The 24,879-nt window shown below is 40.9% G+C and overlaps 1 protein-coding gene across 1 annotated transcript in view; it reads left to right on the forward strand.

The window, feature by feature from the left end:
* si:ch73-267c23.10 (serine incorporator 1) overlaps positions 1 to 24,879 on the forward strand; it is a 50,801-nt gene that overhangs the window by 9,661 nt on the left and 16,261 nt on the right. Inside the window, exons 2-3 of the mRNA XM_035152927.2 lie at positions 3,910 to 4,071; positions 9,180 to 9,373. Coding sequence (XP_035008818.1) covers positions 3,910 to 4,071; positions 9,180 to 9,373 — 356 coding nt within the window. The remainder of the gene's footprint in view (positions 1 to 3,909; positions 4,072 to 9,179; positions 9,374 to 24,879) is intronic.

A 24,879-nucleotide genomic window follows, 5' to 3' on the forward strand; every position in this document is an offset into this window, starting at 1 on the left:
TTGGACAGGATTTTGTAATCCGTGCACAACAGAGAGACCGGCCTCCAGTTCTTCAAGTCTTGTAGGTCTCCCTTCTTCGGCAGCTGGGTGATGACGGCCCTCCTGCAGCTCAGAGGGAGCTTTCCGTTCTGGAGACTGTCATTGATTACCTCGAGCAGATCCTGTCCTAAGATGTACCAAAAGGACATCAGCAGGAAGGCCGTCTATCCCTGGAGCTTTGCCACGCTGCAGGCTCATGGTGGCTCTGTGCAGCTCTTCCAGTGTTATTTCTGCGGCTAGCTCTCTGTTGTTGTTCCTGCTGACCTGAGGGAGACCATTCAGAAAGCTGCTTTGCACATCTGGATTACTTGACCACTCACTCTTAAAGAGGTCTCTATAGAAACCGGCAGCAAACTTCCTGCTCTCAGACGAGTCTGAGACTTCAGAGCCGCTACCCGTTCTTAAACAGTGAATGGTCTTCCTTTGTCCATTTTTCTGCTCCAACCCAAAGAAGAACTGGGAGGGGGCGTCCATCTGTGAGATGTTCATAAGTCGTGCCCTGACCAGAGCTCCCTGTGCTGAGACGCACAGCAGGTTGGCTATAGCAGACTGTTTGAACTTGAGGGAGTCTAAATGCCCTTGATTTCCTGTAGAAGCGACTAAAGACTGTAGTTCTTCTACCTGTCTCTCCAGATCCCTCAAAGTCCGGGTTAAATCTCTGCTGACATTGCGAATGAACTGCTGGTAAAGTTGTTGATTTGTGTTTTTCCAAAGTCCCACCACTGCTGAATGCAGTTGAAGGCAGGCCTGCTCTCTCTGTGAGAAAACCAAAATAACTTAAAAGCATTTCTAAAAGCCTGGTCGTTTAAAAGGGCTGTGTTAAAATGCCAATAGGCGCTCTTTAAACAAACCTTTTTGATAAAAACGGAGCAGGAGACTAAACAATGATCAGTAAAACCCACAGGCTGAATAAAACACCTTTTAAAAATATAGAGGTGATCCAGTCTGGCCAGGGATAAAACATTTTCTTTTGCGTGACTCCAGGTGTATTGTCTATGATTACTGTTAAAAACCCTCCACACATCAGACAGCTCATGTGCCTCAGTCAGTTGATTCAGACTACGACATGATGCAGGATGGCTCTAATTGATTCCTGTCTAAGGTGGGATTTCCTGTTTAATATCACCTCCAAAACACATCAAATCATCACCACTACAGGTTTTAACAGTATCATCTAAAATGTTTAAAAATGCCATTCTTTTCACCCCATTAGTGGGCGCATAGACATTTAAAAACACAAGCTTGATGTTCTCATATTCTGTTTGAACCTTTAATAAAACACCTGGAATGATCTCTTCTACTGTAAATTAAAGGAAAGTGGTAAAAAAACTCCTGGCAAAAAGAATCCCCCCCCTTTAAGTTGACTTTTAAATAGCTACAGCCTTTATGAGGTTTATGGTATGACAAATGTATGTCCTTGTTTAAAGTAGCAGGTACTCAAATAAATGCCAGTACTATACAGTTTGAAGCTGTATCTCTCTCTCTCTCTCTCTCTCTCTCTCTCTCTCTCTCTCTCTCTCTCTCTCTCTCTCTCTCTCTCTCTCTCTCTCTCTCTCTCACACACACACACATTTAAGACCATTTTCAAGGCAAATCCTGTGTAAAAATAGTGCTGGCAGTAGCAGCTGAACCATGCTGCCAGTGTGAACAACAGACAATCGCAACACACAGCAGAATCACGGTGCAATCACAGCCAGTGGGTCCTTGCCATAACGTAATGAGCTCAACAGGCTGCACCTGCAATTGTGTGGTTGGGGCACGGAATCACAAAACTGTGCACGTTTGGACCAGATGGTTACATCCCCACACAGATCCTGCGAGTCTGCGAGATGTAATATCCCGTCTCATGATTTAATTTCTCTTTATCAGCTCCTCTGTTAGCTTCGTCACTTATTCAAAATCACACTATAAACCGAGCAAAATCTCTTTTAGTCCCTCAATTAGGTCAATACACTGAGATACTGACAGTTTGGGCTTTGTAAATAATGTGTGATAAAATGTCCCAAGTGGGATGAGTAAAAAATTAAGATTTTTTTTGCATTTGGGAGCGAGTCATCTGCCACGACCAGCTGTCATGAAACTTTTTATATTGTTCAGCATATCAAAGAATGTACTAACATACCTCACAGAGTACCAAATTCAGTCTGGGAGAATGACAGTGGACATACATGGCTTTCGGGAAAGGTTTGTTTCCGAATCACATGCACACCTCTCCTGTTTCCTGATTTAACGGATTCCCGTCAAAATTGTAGTGCCTTAAGATAATATATGTTATAATATGGCACTATACAAATGAAATTTAATTGAATTGAAAAAGGTTTAGCAGAGTGAACAAAGGAAATATCTTGACGTCATCAAACTTGAGTGCCCAAACTCAAAAAAAACAAAACTTTGCTATGGAGAAATTGCTTTGTTCTCTGGCTGATGAATCTGACATAGAGCCCATTATCAACACCAATAAGTTGTCCATCTGGAAGACCTATTTCCACACAGCCACCAGTTTGCGTGAAGATTTTTCCCTTTGCATCTGTAGCAGTTTTTTGTTCCCTGCAGCCTCACCTTGTGAACGCTTGCCGCCCTGACGTTTTCACTCTCCACCCCTCTCCTGTTGGCCAGCTCCATTTTGAGCGCGATCTTAAACGCTTGGCAAAAGTGAGATTCTTCCAAACAGGACTATTGTACTCACTAGTACCGACACCGGGTGTCTCTCCTTCCCTGTGAGGAAACGTTACTTACTTACTTTTATTGTTATTATGGTGTATTAACTAGGCGGACGCAGAGATAGCGTTCAATCACTTTACTGTCATCTTACGTGATAAAGGTCAATGTGCATGCGCTACTTTTACCATGGAACCTGACCTTGTAGGTCCACAAAGCATAAGTAAACATATACAATATACCAATATTCCACACCATCTATGCGGAAATGCTTAAAGCCGACCTTCAAACTTTAACCAAGGCACTCACAGACCTCTTCAGGAAGATTTGAGAAAAGGATGCAATACCTGGTGACTGGAAAAAGGGCTTAATTGTCAAGCTCCCTAAAAAAGGCAACCTCCAGAACTGTGACAACTGGTGAGGTAACACACTGCTTTTCATTCCATCCAAAGTCTTCTGCAAAGTTCTCCTTGGCAGAATTGATACTACTATTGACTAGAGGGTGAGAAAGGTGCAGGCCAGTTTCAGAAGAGGCAGCGGATGCATTGATCGTATATTTGCTCTTAGAAACATCATTAAGCAGTGCATTGAGTGGAACAGCCCTTTATTCATTGTTTCCATTGACTTCAGGAAAGATCTTGTGATCATATGGAGTTCCTCCAAAAATGGTCACAGTTATGGGGATGTTCTATCATCAGTTTTCGTGCAGTGTCAAAGTCAATGGATACCTGTAAGATTGGTTCCCTGTAGAAACTAGTGAGCAACAATTATGCACAATTAAGTCATGTCAGATGTGTAATTGTCTTATTCATGTCCTATGTAAATAACCCAATCTATGTTATTGTTAATATTGTTGAAGTGTCTTTCTGTTATTTTATTGTGAAATATTTGCTCGCTTTAAGGTCATACAATTTCATTTCAGTTTTTTGTATTACATGCTTTTATTTTGAAAGTGTTCCGGTAGAGACGCAGACTTCCTGTTATGACTAACTTCACAACGGAAAAGTTTTATGTTTTTAGCGACCCTCCGAAGAGGCACAAGTTCTTACGGTGTTATTTAAGGAAGGCTCAAATAAACCACAAAAACATCAGTTAAAGTCTCGACCATCTTTTGGGGGATATGCTACGAGTTTTTACTAAAACTGTTTAAGCTTCAGTCAGAAAATATGTCTCCTCCTAAATTCTGAAATGTATGATTTTGTTTGTTCCCAGGTGCCATGCCTGTGCAGCAGTGCAACATGTCTGATGTGCAGCTGCTGCCCAAGCAGTAGAAACTCCACTGTTACCAGAGTCATCTATGCCTTCATCTTGCTGCTGGGGACCATTGTCGCTTGCATCATGCTGTCCCCGGGAGTGGGCGAGCAGCTCAGAAGGGTATGAGGGGATCGCTCTCTCTCTCTCTGTCTCTCTCTCTCTCTCTCTCTCTCTCTCTCTCTCTCTCTCTCTCTCTCTCTCTCTCTTTTTTTCTCTGTTGTCTCATTCCATCTGCAGGATGTTAATAGCATGTGGTGATGTTTAGAAACTGCTTTATCAAAATCATACAATTGTTCTGGATGTAACTTAAAGGGATAGTTCACAGAAAAATGAAATTTATCATCTACTCACCCATATGCCGATGGAGGGGTGGGTGAAGTCTTTGAGTCCACAAACACTTTTGGAGTTTCAGGGGTAAAAAGGGGGGACTAGGATTTAGTGAACTATCTTCAGACGTAAATACTGCCTCCTTACTGCTCGTGTGGTGTCATACGAGTGTCCGTAAGCCCCGACATTCAAATTCGACTCAAAACATCATTTCTACTAGGGCGGAACGATATTAGGAAAACATGCGATATACAATATCCTTGTTGAATATTGCGATGATGATACGACTTGCGATAAATATACATAAACAGTCCCTGGCTAAGGACCCAGAGACCACGGACAGCTCCACAGCCGGGAGAAGGCGCACAGCCCGGCCGCAGCGCCACCATGTCCGGGGCAGACACCCGGGGAGTCATGCACAGTTCCACTAAGATCACCTACAGCAGTGGTTCTCAAATGGGGGTACGTGAAGGCACTCCAGGGGGTACGTGAGATTTTTAAAAAATATATTTAAAATTAGCATCCATTCAAAAATCCTTTAAAAATTGTTATTTAATAAATATTCAATAAAATATAAGTGTAAGTTCATGAACTGAATTTTATATTCAGTAGGCTATTCAATTTCATTATCCTAAAAACCCAGAGTCTCCCCATACCAGGATGGTTTGACCCAACCTGGCACACGCCACCTGTCATCACCTGTCATCACTGCCGCCTTGAAAACTCAAACAATGGAGTCGCGGTTGAAGCGTAGCAGCAATGCCGCTGAAAACACAGAGGGACAATTGCCAAAGAAGGTGAAACCAGAGCCGGCAAAATTCCGTCAGTATTCACAAGAATATGTTTTAATGGGATTTACGTCCACGAGTTGCCACCCACCCAAGGCTTTGTGTAGCATATCCCCCGAAAGATGGTTGAGACTTTAACTGATGTTTTCAGGTTTATTTGAAACTTCCCTAAACAACACCGTAAGAGCTTGTGCCTCTTCGGAGGGTCGCTAAAACATAAAACATTTCCGTTGTGAAGTTACAGATTCATAACAGGAAGTCCGCGTCTCTACCGGGACACTTTCAAAATAAAAGCATGTTTTTAAAAAAACGGAAATGAAATTGTCTGACCTTAAAGCGAGCAAATATTTCACAATAAAATAACAGAAAGACACTTCAACAATATTAACAATAACATAGATTTGGTTATTTACCCTTTGTGTTTTTTCTGTGGGGAGAGATTAGCCAACAGTGGCATGAAGCCAGCACATCTTCAGCGGCATCTCCAGACAAAACATGAAAGTCATGTTGGTAAGCCACCTGAGTTTTTTAAGAAGAAACTTTCTGAATTCAGGTCATCTCAAGACACGATGTGAAAAGCCTCCCCGCAGCAAACGGAAACAAGCTACCTGTCACTTATCAGGAAAAACTCCTGGAAGTGTCATCTGACCGTGGCCTCCAGATGAAGTTTGCCACATCCACACTCACACAGTTTTGGGTGTGTGTGAAGCAGGAGCAGGAGCAGCTACTACCCTTTGCCTCCACATATTTATGTGAGGCCTCCTTCTCTGCAATGACTGTGATCAAAACAAAGCAAAGAAACAGACTGTGCCTGGAAAAGAGCTTGATCACAGCAGTTGCTTCCCTGCCACCAAGACTGACAAAGATCCTCAGTGAAGCACAAGCACAAGTTTCTCACTAAAATGTAAATGCAAAAGCACTCACTCAGTTCAATGCAACAATGTAATCTTCAGTGTTGACAGTTTGTAAATTTAAGATCAGTATTCTTTTCGATCCTTAAAGAATATATTTTAAGATGATAAATATTTAAATTTTTTATTTTTAGCTAATCTTTTATTTAAAATTAAGTTAATGATTTATTTTTTGTGAAGAAGTGTTTATCTATAATTAAGTTCATGAGTTCAGTTTGAGAACATATCTTTATTATGATCCCAAAAGAGGTCACTTTAAGTTGATTGTTTTTATGTGCACAAATCTTTATTTATAATTGGGATAATTATTTCTTTTTTAATAAGTCTTTAGTTATTTTTATATCTTTTTATTTCCAAATAGTTCAAGAGAGACCACTACAAATTTGTATATGGAGTGTCCGGTCACACTGTGTGTGTGTGTGAGAGAGAGAGAGAGAGTATCGATCATTATGTGATGATCAGTGTCGATATTGTGACGACAAACAAATCAACTTTTAAAACTGTAGCAAGTCAGAGGGAGAGAGACAGAGAGAGAGTTTCACAGTAGAATTTAGTCGGAAGAGGAGGAGCAATATCTGTTTTCAAATTCTCGTGTTTTTTTTCTATTCTCTTTTTCCAACAATGATTCATTGACCTGTCAATGATCTGAATGTCTTTAATTTACTGTCTAGGGCAGCAGGGCTCCATCTGATTGGCCAAATATTTTTGACACGCAGAGCGTGAATGCATGGCGCATGGAACACCATTTGTCGCAGTTTTTGCTGTCTTTTGCGATATATCTATCCCACAGTTTTGATATCGCGATGACGATAGATTTTCCATATATCATGCAGCCCTAATTTCCACCATGTTTTAAGCCTAAAAGTCCGCTGATATCTTCCGATGAGGTGCAATTAGGGACTGTCGGAAATGCTAACTTCCTTTAGCTTTAGCCACTTCTGGTGGACCTTTAGGCTTAAAACACGGTGTAAATTAGAGGTGTGGAAATATCTTGATTCTTAGATGCATCGGGATGCAGACTTGGACGACTCTGCATCGATGCAGAGACCGAACATAAATGATTCATGTTTTCCGCTACGTTCAATGGAGCTTCCTCCTCACTCCCACTCTGACCTGTGCTCACTTTACATTTTAAAGGGGACATAGCATGCAAATTCCACTTTGTTAGTGCTTCTACAGGTTAATGTGGGTATCTGGCATGTCTACCAACCCAAAAACTCTGGGGAAAAAACACTCGCGCGTTTTGTTATAGTTCCTCTAAGTCAGAAACGTCATGCTTGAGCGACTCGATTGCGCTTCCTGGGTATTGTTTCGTAACAAGGAACTGGAAGTCTCCCTACATGGTCTTGTGTTAGTTCTCCAGCGCGCAGCCGCCTGGCTGTTCACACGGGACGAGCATTTCTCCGCTGGTCAGCCCCATAGACTGTATATATAAGGTCAGCCCGCGATTCTGCTTTCTCCGCTTGTTGTTGTACCCGTTGAATGTCGGGGTTCGGGGTAAATGATGGTCTTCATAGCCCCCACCTCTCTTTCTCTCTCTGTCTGTCTGCTTGTGTGCTTGTAGTGGATGGGCAGAGGGGACATTTAATTATGTGATTGGGAAAATTAAAACTCCAGGACAACAAAGGGAATACAAAGTATGGGATGCATATTTGATAATTTATATCATATAAAATATGTAATTTATATCGTTTAAAATCATGGGGGGAGAGGGGGGAGGGGGGAGCTGGCTCATTAGCATTTAAAGGAACAGGCACTCAAAACAGGTCGCTCTGTGGAGGGCTGTTTTATACAGGGTAAAAAGGGTGCTGTTTTATATGATCCTTGTGGTATTTTGACCAAAGTATGTTACAGACATTTCATTAAGACCCCAAGGAACCATATCAACTTGTGGTAAAATGGGCATGCTATGTCCCCTTTAACAATAAACACTGTTTAAGCCAGCTACACAACACGAGACGTAACGTGATGAGCACAGTCAGGACATCAGGGTTAAAGTGACTGGAACGATCCATAGTCAAGATCTGACATCATCGATTCATAACTAAATACAAGTGATTATCAGTTCATGTGAAGAGGGACAGAGACGAGCAGACACACACACACACTCACACACTCCTGCCGACAGAGGTTCTTCCCGCAGATTACAACGTAACATGACGTGCACAGCCAGGACATCAGGGTTAAGACCTAACGCAATGTTTTAACTTCATTGTTGCAGAAGAAGCGACGACTCGTTTATCCAGGAACATAAATATTCATCCAGCAGGTTTTTATAGAGATCAGTTGTAAGTGAGTGATTAGAAAACATCAGAGGAGCAGAGTCACTTGTTGACCTGCGGAGTAATGCGCCTCATTGCAGTGGTGCTGCTAAGGAGGGCCAGGGGGAGCCAGGCGGGGTATCAGAGTTTGTCCTTTTAAGTTGCAGCACACAAGTTTAAATTGAATGAATGTCAAATCAGTGTGGAGAACACTGACCACTGTCATAGACTTACTGTTGTAGTCTGATTTTTGAATTGAAGACCTTATTTCGTAAAATACGGCACAATTGTTATAACGTTAACAGTCTATAATACTTTTTAAAGCACTTTCTAAATAAAAACAGAGTTCATGTTTGTCTGAGTGATTGTATTAATCGTGCCACATGCAGTAATATAGAAAATTGGAGATACATTGTGATACATTAAATGCATTGAAATGCATCGAGATGCATTGATGCATCGTTGTGAATCAAATCATTGACTGCTAAATCGTAATCGAATAGTGAGGCTAGTGAAGATGCACACCTCTAGTGGAAATGACCTTGTTTCGATTTGATTATGAATGTCGGGGCTTGCGGACACTTTGATGACATCGCACAAGCAGTATAGATGCATGTTGTGTTTTTTTATTACGTCTAAAGATAGGTCACCAATGTCTTCAATTTTATTGAATTCGGCTGCTATGCTGTTTACCCCTAAAACTCCAAAAGTGTTTGGTGGACTCAGACACTTCACCCAGCCCTCCATCGGCATAGGGGTGAGTAGATAATGAGTGAATTTTCATTTCTGGGTGAACTATCCCTTTAAGGTTGTTCATAATGTTTATTTTGTTAAATTGTTTTGCCCAGCCTTACTCAACGAGGTTCAGCTCCTGATCATCTTGGTGTTGTTTATTGATACTTTGTACAGGTAAAATGTAAACTCCTTTTGTTTTGCTGTAGATCCCAGGCTTCTGTGAAGATGGGGCAGGTTCTTCTATCCCCAGCCTACAGGCTAATGTCAACTGTGAAATGTTTGTGGGCTACAAGGCAGTGTACCGTGTCTGCTTTGGCATGAGTATGTGGTTCCTGGGATTTTCTTCTCTAATGATCAATATCAAGAACAGCAGAGACCCCCGTGCTGCCATCCATAATGGGTAAGGATTGAAGTTACCCCAGCAATGCACTCATTTTATTCCATATGTGGTGAGCTAAGCATGTGCATGTTTTTGGAAATCTAGCTGCCTTCTGATTCAATTTCTGAAAACAAGCATACACCTAGGGCCTGATCTACTAAGATCCCAAATAAAGAGTGCTAAATTGCTTGTGGATTATAACAGATTGCACGTTTGGTTGGTGGGCGGTTTGCGGGTGATCTACTAAAAATAATTGCGTAAATGATAAAAGGTGCAAACATGGTAAAGGCAGTAGTAACTGGTTTCCGCCATGGAGCATTACTGAGAGCAGAGTGACCGCAAGCACAAGGCGAAATTTATTATCATGATATTGGAGGTGTTAGTGGAAGAGGCAAACAAACATGTTGTTGAGCTACGGCAAAACAAATGAATATAACTCAAAGAAATGAGATATGGGAGAGTATCTGCGAGAAAGTAAATGCTGTGGATAAAACAAAAATAGCGACCAACGAAATTAAGAGAAGAAGAAAAAATTGCTATTAATAATACCTCGGCAAATAAAACAGGTAGGGGTCCGTCTTCTTCCATGCCGTCTCCTCCTCACCACAATAACTGCAGCCATCTGTGCACAAAGCTGTGCAGATTAGCACCTACATTTCAAACCTAAATATAGACGCAGTCACAACCACCACAATTATTTTCAGGCTTTGTAAATCACAATGCTTGTGCATTCAAGTATTTGCATCTACTCCTCCCAATATATTGCACACCTGGGTAGAAATGCCTGATATTGCATATTAATTTAGGTAAACGTACTAAATGGACAGTGCTGGTTATTCTGCACGCAATCCTCAGTGCGCACCGTTAGTAGATCAGCTTGCATGTTTTTTTGCGGGTGAAATCAAGTTTGCACACGTGACAACCTTTAGTAGATCAGGCCCCAAGTGTATTTAATAAGGCTTTTTGTGATCATAGGTTTCATAAGGTTTACATCATGGACAGCAGCTACCTTTGCCCTGCATTCACATTTGGTGTCTTGAGATTCTTTACTACAGCTGCAGCTACTGTGTATTTCTGATCTATTCATTATATTTTTGATTGTTCAGAAAAAGTTGTTCAGTTTGTTCAGTTTAAAAATGTACCAACCATCATGTTACTTGGTGAACAGCTTCATTCATAAATTATTTGTGTACATAGCTGACTAAAAAATAAGATAAGATCATCCTTACTCAGACAGGGGATATTTGCCATGTTACAGCAGCAAAGAGGTCAGTCAAAATAGACATCAGTTAAGTAATGATGAATAAACATGCAATACCTATAAATGTAAGGAAATATAAAAAAAGAATTTGAATAAAAACTTATATATACAGTGTTAGAATATGTACAGATAAATGGATTGCACAGACAGAAATGAATATTGCATATTTAGCAGAGTTAAACCTGAGTTAAAGTGCAGTCCATAATAGGTGTGTGTGGTCTACTGGGAGTAGGGCTGGGTGTACAGTCGTCCTGTTGCATAGAGGAACAACCTGCAATACCTCTCCATCAGACACTTAGGGTGCATTAGTCTGTCATTGAAGGAGCCTCCTTCATGGGGTATCCCAGGACTGAGCTGGCCCTCTAGTCAGCTGTTGAAATGCTGCTCCCCCAGAAAATCCCTCCAAAGAAGATGGCTGATGTCTTCACAGATGCACACAGACAATGATAATGTCTGCTCTGACCCTACTTGTAAAGTGCAATGGCATGATCAGTTCAGTCCAGATTATTTTTCAGGTGAACACCCTGATACTTACAAGAAGGGGGGAAATCTACCACCAGTTATTTAATTTCCCCGCATTGATCTAGGGGCAGTTCCGTTGGCACCTATCCACAAAGTCTTTAGACACTAGAAATTTGTTTTCACAGCCATTCAAGTACAATCAACACAGAGTTTCACATTTAATCCACAGAAAGGACAGGATGTCACATGAAACATAAAATATAATGACTGACTTTGATGCACAGCTATGTCCTGCGTCAGTTCTCTATATTTCCTGAAGTCCCCATCTGTGATGAGGCTGACGATTGCACAGTAATCAGAGAACCTCTGCAGGTGACAGGAGGCTGAGTTGTACAGAAGCCAGGGCCGTTCCTTGTGGGGCCCCCGTGCTGCAGACAGCTGTGTACGACGCACAGTCCTGGGTCCTCATATACTGTGGTTGGTTGGTCAGATGGTCCAATATTCAGGATGTGAGGCGGAGGTCTACTTCAACATGCTCCAGTTTGTCTCTCAGAAGTGCAGGTAAAATGGTGTTGAAATAAGATGGAATAAGACAACAGAGAGAGAGAGATAGTTGTTCATGATCCCTCTTACCCTTCTGAGCTGCTAGTCCACTCACGGGCACAACAGCACTGGAGGAATAAAAAAACATGATTCTCCCAGTGCTCTCAGGCTTCTCCAGGTGAGAAAGAACTCTGTTGTTGCAGCTGGTCCTCCATCTTCTTCCTGTAGTTGTTCTTTCCCTCCCTGATCCTCCTCTTAAGCTCCGTCTGAAAAACCTTCAGCTCCTCCTTGTTTCCTGACCTAGAAAGCCCCCTTTTTCTCCTTGCTATTTTGCAGATTTATTTTCCATTGTAATGTTATGTTATTTATGTTATGAAATATCATATATTTTGATTGGGAGTTATGATAATAATGTGCTGGAATGTCCTGTGTTGAGTTGATTGTTATTAGTATAATTATTATTAATGGATGATTATTACAATCTGATTTAATTTGATCATGACATGACTGGATAACTGTCCAAAACATTGCAAAGTAAATCTGCACAATGGCGTCAACACTCTTGCCCCTAATTGGCCATTACAGGGCAATTTCTTCATGTACATATGCTATAAGAATCTACAAACCAATATACTCAAGAGATTAGGATTTATCAATTACCCAAATCCCTCAGTTTAATGAGTTCATTTGTGCCTTGAAGTCTTTTCAAGTGTCAATTTCAAGGGTCAGTTTGTCAGTTTCACAACTTAAATTTGAAGGTAAATCAGTAATTCAAAATTAGTACACAACATTTAATGTGGTGCAACTTCAAAAACGCAATCTAAAAAAACAATTATTATTATTTTTATAATTTCGGATTAAATCAAATTATCTTGGATCAAAGCAAAGAAGGGGTTAGGGGTATAGGGTCGTCTCAACATAGGTCAGTCAGGTCTGGCTTGTCAGGTCATGTTTTTGAGTAGGCACAGTTTTGTAATGGACCTGTCCACCCTTTTGATCATTCAATGATGATCAGCACTATATCGCCTGGTCTCAGATTTCCTTTTATCTGATTCCATTTCTGTCTATCCCAATCAGTGGAAGATACTCTTGAGTTCAGCGTTTCCAAAAGAGGTCTGTGATGTATTGGACCTGTTTCCATCTTCTTCTTGAGTAAGTATCCCATTTGTCAAAAAGTCTGGATGGAAGAATTGGCATACCCTTTATTTGAAGCAGGTGGTTTGGTGTTAGAGGTCCTAGGCCTTTCGCATCGTTGGACAATGCTGTGATAGGACAATTGTTAAGGACTGCCTCCACCTCCTCGAGTGTTGTTTGGAGACTTTCGTCGCTTAAGGTTTGCTCCTTTGTGATTGAGTCGGGAATCTTTTTGATTGTTCAGATGAGATGCTCCAATACGCCTCAATGATGCAAACCGTAAGGGTTTTTTAAAGTTCACTTGAAACCTTTCTGGAGAATCAAGTTTTGGATCTTATTAAAGTTAAGATGACCAAGTGCTTCTTGGAGTTTGTGATATATTTGTTTGTTTGTTCCGTTGTCAGGGTCCAAGCCAGTATGGGTAAACAGTGGCAGATCAGGTGTAATACGGTTTAGAGGTTGGTCGGTCATCTTTTGTTCCATTGCATTACCATGCCATTGCACGCAGTTGTGAGTTATCTTCCACACAGCCGGAATATTTTGTTCATGGTTTGGAAAGCATTTGGTTTCTTCTGCAGGGACCCACCAAGGTGTGCATGTTGCTCAGGAATAGTCTTGAGAAGTGGCTGTCATTGGGAAGAATATCCGGCTATTTGGTCTCATCTGGCTTTGCCAGCAACTCTCAGGGTTTCCTTCTGGAGGATAGGATCTAGTTTTTAGGTTATACTGCTCTCAGTCATTTAATCTCTGAAGAATTGTTCTTGGATGTAAGACACAAGTGCTTCCTCAGCCTCTGCAAGATAGTTCATGGACAATTGTTGTCCGGCATGGTCTGATTTAACAGATGTGTGCGTAGAGTGACTTTTCTGTGAATTTGAATTTCAAGAGGTAAGCTGCAGATTTGATCTATATGTCCCATGATGAGAAGTGCCCAGTAAGCTGGGTTAGAGGACAATGATCATGCAGAGCAGTTGCAGCAAAAACCACGGCAACTTTCTTGACATCTGGGACAAGTACGAGACTGAGTACGAGAGGTACTTGAGGATGTATCGGCCAGTGGTTCTCAGGTTGCATCAGGAAATCAGGGCCTTTAAACCACCATCCTTCTTTAAAGAGCAATTTGCAGGTCAAAAGTTTTACGAAATTCACACTTAGCCTCTTTTTAAAATGATCAGTCAAAAGGTTAATTCATGATGTTTTTTACAAGACATTAGGGAAAAATTCAGAGCGAACAGCATTGCTCCTACAAATGCTTTTCTTTCAATATCACGTCATATTATGTCACATAAGGGGTGTCATCTCTACTGCAAACTGTGCAGTAGTAGTAATTGGTCATGAGTCTGATCTGCTATGTTTAAGGAAGTTGCGTTTTTTTCTGGAGTTATACATTGCATTCAACATCTGTGATCCTGCTGAACTATTGTGTTTGTGTGGGCTGCACCAATTCCAGCCTGTCAGGACATCGTGTCCACAGTTTTCCTGACAGAAAGAGTGGCACTAGATTTAGAGCCTGCGTTTCAGGTGCAAGTGAAGAGAGAAGATTTTAACGCTGGATCTGTCACAAAAATATGCAGTCGTATGCGGCGCTCATTTCAGAAAGGAGGATTATGTTCCCAGTGTCTTGATGGAGTTAAGGATGGGATATCAAAGCCAGAACCGGGTGAGATGACAGCAAATACGGTTCCATCGCTTCATCAGGTGCACTGTTAGCAGCAGCTTCAGCTTCCACTGTCTGCAAGCTTCCAAATCAGTCAGCATAATGATTTCAATGTGATAAGTAATCATTTTATGGCAGCCTGGTCCGTTATGTATTATCTGATGATATCCAGCCTAACTATTATTTTAAGCCACCTAGCTTATAAGGCTAACATTAGCTAGCATTAGCAACGTATTTTGTAAAACCTACCATCTGACCATCGTGAAGTGCATTTGCATAGCTTGATGACTTTGTTTGCACAGCTAATAAATATGGAATGCATTTTAATGTGGAATATAATGTGCCAAGATTCTTGGAGATACTGCGAGTGATGACTCCATCTGTGCTTCACTGTGGCTTGCAGTGCAGCAGGTAGTTTAATTATCACTCCTCTATCGAGTATTAGCTATACAGATTTTATAGCAAATACATTTACTTTTTCCATTTACACAATGTAGGAGGGAAACATTTTTTGACCAACTGCATTTGAACTTTACAATTTTAAATTACTTATACTTCACCAGTTGTTGTCCTTGTCTTTCGGTTTGCATGGCTACACAGACAATAAGGGTGCTGAAGCAGTTTGGGCTTCAGTATATCAGTGCAAGCACCTTCTTTCGCCTTCAACACCTGAACACAATCACTACCATCACACAGACCTGGCAGAATGAGCAAAGAAGGATCTGAGAGAACATGAAGAAGATGGGGGTGTTAATCCGCTCTGGTGACAGCAGGTAGTACTCCTGGATTTGTAACATAGACATACAAAAGGTCAAACAGTATTTGCAGCTATAACATGAAACCATATGCCATTGCAAAATCTGAATTAAAGTTCATAGTTCAGAGTCTGAACTTCAGACTGTCCTGTCATTGTGCCAAATGTGGAACATACTCATTGACTAAGGACCTAATCAACAATGTTTTGGATCGCCAACGAGTCCAGGTAATGTAACGTAATCAGACACTTAAAGAAGTTGCACTTTCGATTCTAACACGGTCAGCAATATGACTCAATAATGTTTTTAGAGCTCAGAGGTCCCAAGTTGCCCCTGAAGCGCAGCATGGAGTTCCTTAAGAAACAACACATTCAAGTGTCAGCCCTCATCTCAGACAAAAATCTGCAGGTACACACAAGAGAACACTAATCTACACTCAAGACTGCAGTACCCCCTACTACCAAGGGGATGTAATGTTCCGCCACTAATCTGCATTTATATGACAGTATTATATATATATACTTTTTTTTGATATGAAGTTTCACTATCACCTCTCTAACACAGTTGGAACAAAAAACATTATAACAATGAAGATGGAATTTATTTCAGGGCTCCTGTATTAGACTGCATTAGTATTAGTCAGGTGCACTCAATCAACTAGGATAGTTAATGGCACTTTTTTATTCAACTTTTGAATTGCATAATCAAATTTTTCTACAGGATTCTCTTGGCAGCCCTGCATTTTCATAGTAATGGCAGCCGTGAGGTTACTCAAACTAGTGATTGAGAAGAGCGATATGCGTTTCGCATTCAAGGTGGCCGGATAGTCCGCCCTAATAAGGAGAAGCCATCATACAGTTATCACCTTCATTCATTACCTTAATATTATGTGCATGAGTCAGTTATAATATCACTGAATGTGATCTAAACATTTCCCCTTCCCCCATCATATGCATCAGTCCTCATGGAGTCTCTGAGAGAGAGAGATACTCCAGGTCACCACAGGCTCTACGAGAGAGCAGTGCCTCTTGTCCTTCCCTGCACCTGCCCCCCTTTCCACATCCTGCCAAAAGACTAGCAAGTATCGAGCAGTCACGATTTAACAGAATTTAACACAAACAGAGAAAGATCAACAGACTAGACAGAGGCAGACACTGAGTGGAACTGATGGCGGGAGTGCAGATGCAGCAGGCAACTATGAAGGACCCTATGAGAGATAATTCATAATGGTCTCTCACACACACCAGTACACTCTCTCACACACACTACTATACTCTCTTACATATACCATCATAAACTCTTAAAAAGACTACTATACTCTCTCACAAATACTATTATACTCTCTTACATGTACCATCATACTCTCTCACACACACTACTAGTGTTGTCCTCGTCGAGACAACCAGTGCGTCCCCAGGCATAATGCCCTGCTATATTTTAATGGATATATTTATATTTATATAATATATATGTATACTATAACATTATATTAATGTATTAGTATTATAATTAATATACATTATATTTTAAAGTGGCCACAAATATAACTTTTACGATGATGTCATTATACATTACCATATGTTTCTTTACCTGTTTGCATCATTCAGGTGGGAGGGAGAGAGAGACAGACAGACAGAGAGTGAAAGAGATAGTGAGAGACTATTGCCCATCACCTGAAGTTCTTCAAGTTAACTTTTAATAGTACTATAAAGTACTATATTTCTTGCTTAACTCTCTGCTTCACAATAAAAACATTTCAAAACAAATGAATAGATTCCCTCTACAGAAACTCTGGAGTCCTTTTTTTTTTTTTATGTGCACATGCATTATTGCAATCATTTATATTTGTGACATTTATTTAAAAGACAAACATTGAAACTGTGTTTAAAGTTCATTTCTCTGTATATTCTGATGCGAAACGCAGCGGCAGGCGGAGAAAATCTGAACAACAGGCAGTGTTTCCGCTCTGATCTGGTAAATGGACGTGGAAATGAAAAGCAAGCCGATCCGTGGCCGTTCCGTGGCCAGTGTGGCCCCGGCGTCAGGCGAGCTTCAGATGAAGCGCCCCACCTACATGATAACCTACATGATAACCTGATAACGCTACACCTGACGAACAAGGTCTGAATTTCCTCCTCAGCCGCAGGTCCCTATGTGTGGCTGTATTACAGGAGGTCTCTGTGGATCCAGCATTTCTGACGTTGTATTGGTCAGAGAATTTAAAACATTCCCCAGGAGGCGCAGTGCGGCCAACATGTTCCCTTATGGATCTGTTGATTTTAGATGGCAGGACTTTTCAGTGAAACCACGCCTCATCATAGATAACCAATCAGGAGCTGAGAGTTCCATGTAACTTCTGTTTCAATCAAACTCTCTCACACACCCTATCAAACTCTCATACACAGACTATCAAACTCTCATACACAGACTATCAAACTCTCATACACAGACTATCAAACTCTCATACACAGACTATCAAACTCTCATACACAGACTATCAAACTCTCATACACAGACTATCAAACTCTCATACACAGACTATCAAACTCTCACACACACACTCTCATACTCTCACACACACACTCTCATACTCTCACACACACACTATCATAGTCTCATACACACACTATCATGGTCTCATACAGGCACTATCATAATCTCATACAGACACTATCACACTCTCACACTGACACTATCATAATCTTACATACACACTGCATTTCTTCAGAAACTTTCACATAGACACTACTATTGTCATTCACATCATATCATTGTCTCTCACACACACTACTATGGTCTTTTACATGCACCATCATACTCTCTCACACACTACTGAAGTCTTACACAAATACTACTATACCCTCTCTGAGAGAGAGTCTGAGTTTTGACCAAACAGGAATGCCGTTTAAATTATCATTGCCCGATTGGCTTACAGTCTTGAATTCAAAGCCTGCCCCTGCGAAGACCACTGCTAGCTAAATTGAAGTTACAAGGAGCATTTAAATCAAGCAGCAGCACTTTTAAGGACAAGTTAACAGCTTTGTTAGAGCTGCAGGGAGATAGCCAATTTACCTTCTTTTTCAAGGTCAGTTGTTGTTTGTGGAAGAATATAAAGAAGTATATAGAAATATATATATTTAAAATATGTAGAAAATATAAATGTAATTAAACCGGTATATACAGTGTAAAGAAATATATTATGTGTCAGAATATGTACAGTGAATGGATTGCACATAACCGTTTGTATTGCACAGACAAATAAATATAGTACAGTGAATATTGCACAGTTGAGAATGTTAAAGTGACAGTCCATAGTGGTGGTGCATGGAGTTTTACTGGGAGCAGAGCTGGTTGTACAGTCTTACTGCTGCAGGAAGGAACGACCTGCGATACCTCTCCTTCAGACACTTAAGGTGAATCAGTCTTGTGCTGAAGGAGCTGCCCAGTGCTGTGATGGTGTCCTGCAGGGGGCGGGACTGGTTGTCCATGAGAGAAGACAGCTTCACCATCATCCTCTTCTGTCCCACCACCTCCACTGGGTCAAGCGGGTATCCCAGGACCGAGCTGGCCCTCCTAATCAGTCTTCCTGTCAGCAGTTGAAATGCTGCTGCCCCAGCAAACTACTGCAAAGAAGATGGCAGATGCCACCACAGAGTCATAAAAAGTCTTCAGGAGCGCCCCCTGCACTCCAAAAGACCTACAAAATGTATATAATGGAAATACAGCCAATTCTGTATAAAGAAAGGAAGCGCATAGTAAGAAAAACAGAGATGAGCGAAAAATACAAAAAAGAATAAATTGGAACAAAGGAAAGAAGGAAGGAGACGAAATATGTTTTTTTTGCCATGGATTTTGTGAAGCACTTTGTAAACAAGTGCTGTACAAGTAAAGTTGTTATTATTATTATTATATGGAATCAGTAGTTGACAAATTGGCCAGATGGTTGTGTAGCACAAATTACAGTAATATTATAAAAAAAGTGTATACATTAAAGTACTTTGCATACAACTATTTCACAGGACCAGGTTCAGAAGACACTAAATTCTGCAAAGGTAGAAATTGTTATGGTTTGCATTAATCAAGAACACCAGACACTCTGAATTGTGTATGAATACTTTTGTATTTCAAAGCGTTAAATATACATAATATATATTAGTAGAAATATCACATCAGTAAAACAAAAAATTACAAAATGAACAAATCAATGAATCAATGAAAGTTTCAAGTGCACCCTCTAAATACTATTCTAGATTTCAAATCTAAAATCTTATATCAAAGTATAAATTGTCAATATCAAGGTATCAATCACACTATTCATTTACTGTGTCAATCTTAAAGTAAGTTACTAGCGGCTTCTCTTCAAATGTTATTCAGCAACGGAACAGTATACTGATGCCTAGGGTACTGCAGCCCTGCCTCTTGAATGAGCTAAGTCTCTTCAAATTTGTAACTGTTAGTTGCCTGGGCTACATCTGCACTAAAGCAAAGCTAGGAGAAACCCAAAACCTTTTGATTCATCCTCTGAGAATAATGAATGTTCAATACGATGAGTAGCCCAGGTATTTTCTCCTATAATAGTATTTGTACACTTTGTAAACATGACAAAAACATGAGACCTTATCACAATGTCATATCAAGCAGCAATATTTACCTTCAAAATCTTGCAGGTAATCCCTCCAAAATGGGACAACACATTCCTCTGCCCTTCTCTTGTTGCTTCCCACAGCGAACAGACAAATGTGGACAATGTGATCCATAAAGTCAGCAGTGAGTAGGCATGGTTCATGACACATTAAGGGTCTGAAGCTGTCTGGATGCATTCTCATTGAATCCAGAACACCAATGGTCTTCAGCCCCTCCCTAAATCTATAAGAATGAGACACAAGACAAAAAAGACTGTTTACAACTGGGTTGGAAATTATATATTCATCATAACCATATGTTAGACTTGCCAGGGATAAAGGAATAACTTGTTTCACCAATTCAGAAGGATGAGAAAATGTGAATCCAAAAATAACTTGTGCAGACTTAGACAAACAATTTCAAATCCACTATATATATATACAGAGAGAGAGAGAGAGACAGAAAATATACACTTAATTATCAAATGTTTTGTTCTTGAATTTATGCAGAGGAAAAGAATAGAAACCACTCTTAAATTCTGTGTAACAAAGATTTCCCTAATTTGGTTTGTAAACACAAACCTTCCAAATGCACCACAGACTCTGTGGACAACCTGAAACATGAATATCGTCAACCAGCAGATCCCTGTCTTCTATGCATTTCATTGGCCTGAGACACCCAGCATTTGCCATGTAGTCTTGCAGTGGTTTGTGGCATCTATCAGGTCATCCAAAGAGGTACATTCAGAAAGCTAAAAAACACCACACGAGAAAAAATTATAAACAAAAGCATAGTGTGGCCACCAAAAATACAAGCCGTATATGATAAATCCACAGGTTTCATTTGTCAAGTTTTTTGCTCTTAGAGAACACCACACACTTTTAACTCGAGTCTGAATTTTGGTGCAGTTGAAACGGATTGCATTATACATAAATGTTTAGGTTATTTAGTCTTACACCACTGAAATGAAACTGAACAAAAACTGAACATTAAAACCCTCATGAATTGATTTATTCAATCAATCAATCAAATTTTATTTGTATAGCCCATATTCACAAATCACAATTTGTCTCATAGGGCTTTAACAAGGTGTGACATCCTGTGCCCTTAACCCTCAACAAGAGTAAGGAAAAGCTACAAAAAAAACCTTTTAACAGGGTAAAAAGAATGAGCCATTTAATGAGCCATTCGCGTTTTCACTGTACCGGACGTGTACTTAGACTTGCATGACTTAATCTTTGAGACAAGCATATGCTACTGGCAGGATCAACCAGGACTTAACATTTATTGCAGGACTTAACATTAGACCGCATTACTTTAAGCAAGGTAGACCAAATTAACTGTCAGCTGAGTGTATATTCACAGTGCATTTACCTTTTTAACCTTCCCAGGGGTCGGTATCAGCAATGTCTCCTTCAGGACAGCTTTTATTGATGAATTGCCACCAACTAAACGAGAATAGGGTGTTGGCGAAATGAATCCTGGTGCAGGACATCCATGGACAAGACTCACGGCAACAGCCAGCGATGAAATAACAATCTTCTCTTAAAGCTGAAACAAACATGGCATGGAAAACAAATCACAGTATAAAATGGGTGGCACAAAGCCTGTGATGACATTAGAGCTAGGAAAGGGGATACTGTGAAAAAAATAGACACACCGGAACCAAAAATAAAGCATATATCTGTACTGTCCAAAGCCAAGTTTAATTTGTCGTCTGTTTCTTCAAACAGTGGTGACAGGGCTTCCATGAGTGTGTGGGTGTTCACATGCTCTGTTGACAAAATAACCCGAAAAACACAAGAAATATTAGGATAGGTATAAGAATACATTTTGTGGACATGTTTTATCCTCACATGATAATGTAATAAGCAAAGGACAAAAATCCCCTCAGGGATGTCACGACAACCTTCGGAACCAAATCGATACAAAATTTCTAAAAACGTCACAGTGCTCTTTTTACAGTACTGGAGGTACCGAACAGTAACAATGCTGCAGGGTGGTTGCCGTTGCCGCTTCGGGATCGGGGGAACATTGAATATCCAGTGACCTTGTATCGTGCTGTGTTACCCTGCCACATGTCTTCCCCCCTCGTTCCCCCGCTGACCTGCGCTCACTTTGCACGTAGACGCACTTCCTGTACCCGTTTTCAAAATGAACACCACTGCGTTTCTGTTGACTGAATCTATTCATTTGTTTTTAAATAGTTAGAATTTTATCATTAAAGAAGGTCATAAAGATATTGCTATTCAGGGATCGAGGAATACTGGGTTCGGTGGAGGTGTGACTCTGTCAGCCTGGCTACAGTGCTGAAGAGAAACCTTGGGTAATTGGGGCCACCTACTGATTGAATCCCCTTATTGGCAACAGAGAGGCATCATTATTAACGTGTGGAGTGTGCCAGCAATAGCCCAAACAAATCCAAGTGGTGATGGCTGTTTTTTACCAACTGTAAGTAGTTTAAGTTTTCTGTTTGTGATTCTTTGGATTGTATGTGTGTCATGTCTACAGTTTACAGAGTGTAAACAGATTCATGTTTTCCGCTAAGTTCACTTTTTTACGATGTCCCGCTTTTTTTATAACCAGCGCTGCTTCAGGACCAGGACAGACGCACATTATAGGTTCGGTTGTGCTGCGTCGGAGTCCGCTTCCTCCTCAATCTCTGACCTGCGCTTACTTTACACTTTTACAATAAACAACATCGCTGACCAACAAGTTATTAGGACACGTACAGGACTGACGTTTACTTTGTGTTGGTTTGATTCGCTGTAGAGTTAGTGAGACGCATGTTTAAACTCACCGTGCACGCATTCCCCTGCTTCACACAACATGAGACATAACGTGACGCGCACAATCAGGACTTTAGGGTTAAAGTGACGGAACAATCAGGAGTTATGATCCGACATCAACGATTAATAACTAAATACATGTCGTTATCAGTTTGTGTGTGAAGAGGGACAGAGACGAGCACACACACACACACACTCCTGCCGACAGAAGTTCTTCCCTCAGATTATGACGTAACACAGTGTTTAACTCCATTGACTGAGAAGAAGCGACGCCCCGTTTATCCAGGAACATAAATATGAATTCATCAGGTTTTTATAAAGATCAGTTCTAAGTGTGAGGAATTAGAAAACATCAGAGGAGCAGAGTCACTTGTTGATCAGCCGAGTAATGCTGCTCAATGCAGTGGCACTGCTAAGGGGGACCAGGCGGGGCCACCTTGATACAGTAAAGGACAAAGTTTGTCCCTTTAAGCCTTAGGTGCAACACACAAGTCTAAACTGAATGAATGTCAAATCCGTGTGGAGAGCACTGACCCCTGTCATAGACTTACTGTTGACAACGATGCATCAAGATGCTCAATCGTAATCGAATCAAATCGTGAATCTAGTGAAGACGCACACCTCTAATGGCAACAGACAACAGAGAAGGAGGGTTTCTCACATCCATGTAATACAAATCACCCATTTGAAAAAACGGAACGGGGACGTGTTCCATATGCTTTAAAACCGTATGCTTCAAAACAATGTGCCTGTGCGTCTCATTGCCAGGGGCACCGTAATGCAGGTGAACGTTAGGATGATTCTAAGGGCCCAGCACAGACAGGGGCCCTCAGAGAACACTAATATTGGTATTTTTATGAGTTAGTTCATGTAATTAAAATGTAATAACAAAATCTATCTATTAAAAAGTTATAAATAAAATAAACATGTGAAAATATCAGGATAGCCTTTATATTTTACCACTCTCTCTGTTCACTGCATGGTTCAGTCTTGCTTAGTTTCCAGTAGGAGCTACAAGCAGATGGCATTTGTTTGTTGTTCACACTGGCAGCTTGGCTCATAGACCTCTGGGTGGTCTAGTCTCCACAATTATTTTTTGTCATAAATCCTTGTTGAGTGGTCCGAAATGGGAAGAGTTTTTTGGAGGGCAGTGTGCATGTGATTGGAGGGCAGTTTGCATTGCAGGCAGACACAGTGTTTTAGTCTCATTGGGCCCAAATTTCTAGCAGGGCCCCTGCTCATCGCCGTGCCATCACAAAAGAAGTTGCAAATAGGGGGTTCAAGTCAGGCCTGGGGAAGGTGACAGTGCCAATCAAAACTTCACAATCATGTGTGAGCAACATATCATCAATATTAACTACTGGAAGCAGGGTGGCTTGGTTCAAAGGTGGAGCCCTGTCGGCTGAGATGTTAGAGTTTGACAAAATGGCCGCTTCATATCCTCATTTACAAGCAGCTGTCATGTTGTGTAGCGGAAATGTTTACAATGTGTAGGACAGCAGGGGAAACATAAACATGACATTCAGAACCCATGAGAAGAGGAGCTGATCCCTCAATCAGAACAGCTGCGACTGCTCTCAAGCAAGCTGGCATTTCCTGGACAACAGACGGCAGCTTGGTGGAACAGAAGGCCACTGGGCAGTAATTGGAGCCAATGTTTTTGGACTAGGTTGCCCGAGGTGAAACTGTTGCGCTCATGTACATACAGACTAAAAGGCATCTATTGCTCTTCTGTCCATCCTGGGAGAGGGATCCCTCACATGTAGCTCTCTGAGGTTTCTACATTTTTCTCCCCTTGTTAACAGGGGTTATTTTTGGTAGTTTTTCCTTAGTCTTGCTGAGGGTTAAGGGCAGAGGATGTAGCACCCTGTTAAGCTCTATGAGACAAACTGATTTGAAAATTTGATGTGTGTAACAGGCATGTGTCGGACCCAGATGCAGCACAACAGAGTCAGTTGGTAAGGACCTTTAATGCAACTTGCACCAGACAAGAAAATGCAGACAGGCGATCAGAAAGATCGGACACAACCTGGGGGCTCGGGCTGAATGCACAAGGCAAGGTAACAGTTCGGTGTGAGGATTTTCACTGCAGGAGAAGACGAGCAGAGGAGCAGAAGCACTCAATCTGAAGTGTCTACGGAGGAAAAAGGCCAAACAGCCATTATGTTGGTTTTTGCAATTGGGAGAATTAATTTAAATTTTATTTGTATAGCAAATACGGAAACCATCCCAACATACATTATCTCAAGGCTTTTTAGTCTACATAGTAAGGTTGAGACCTTAAAGGTTATAGAGAAACCTAA

The sequence above is a fragment of the Hippoglossus stenolepis genome, chromosome 3, assembly GCF_022539355.2.
Source record: "Hippoglossus stenolepis isolate QCI-W04-F060 chromosome 3, HSTE1.2, whole genome shotgun sequence".
NCBI lineage: Eukaryota > Metazoa > Chordata > Actinopteri > Pleuronectiformes > Pleuronectidae > Hippoglossus > Hippoglossus stenolepis.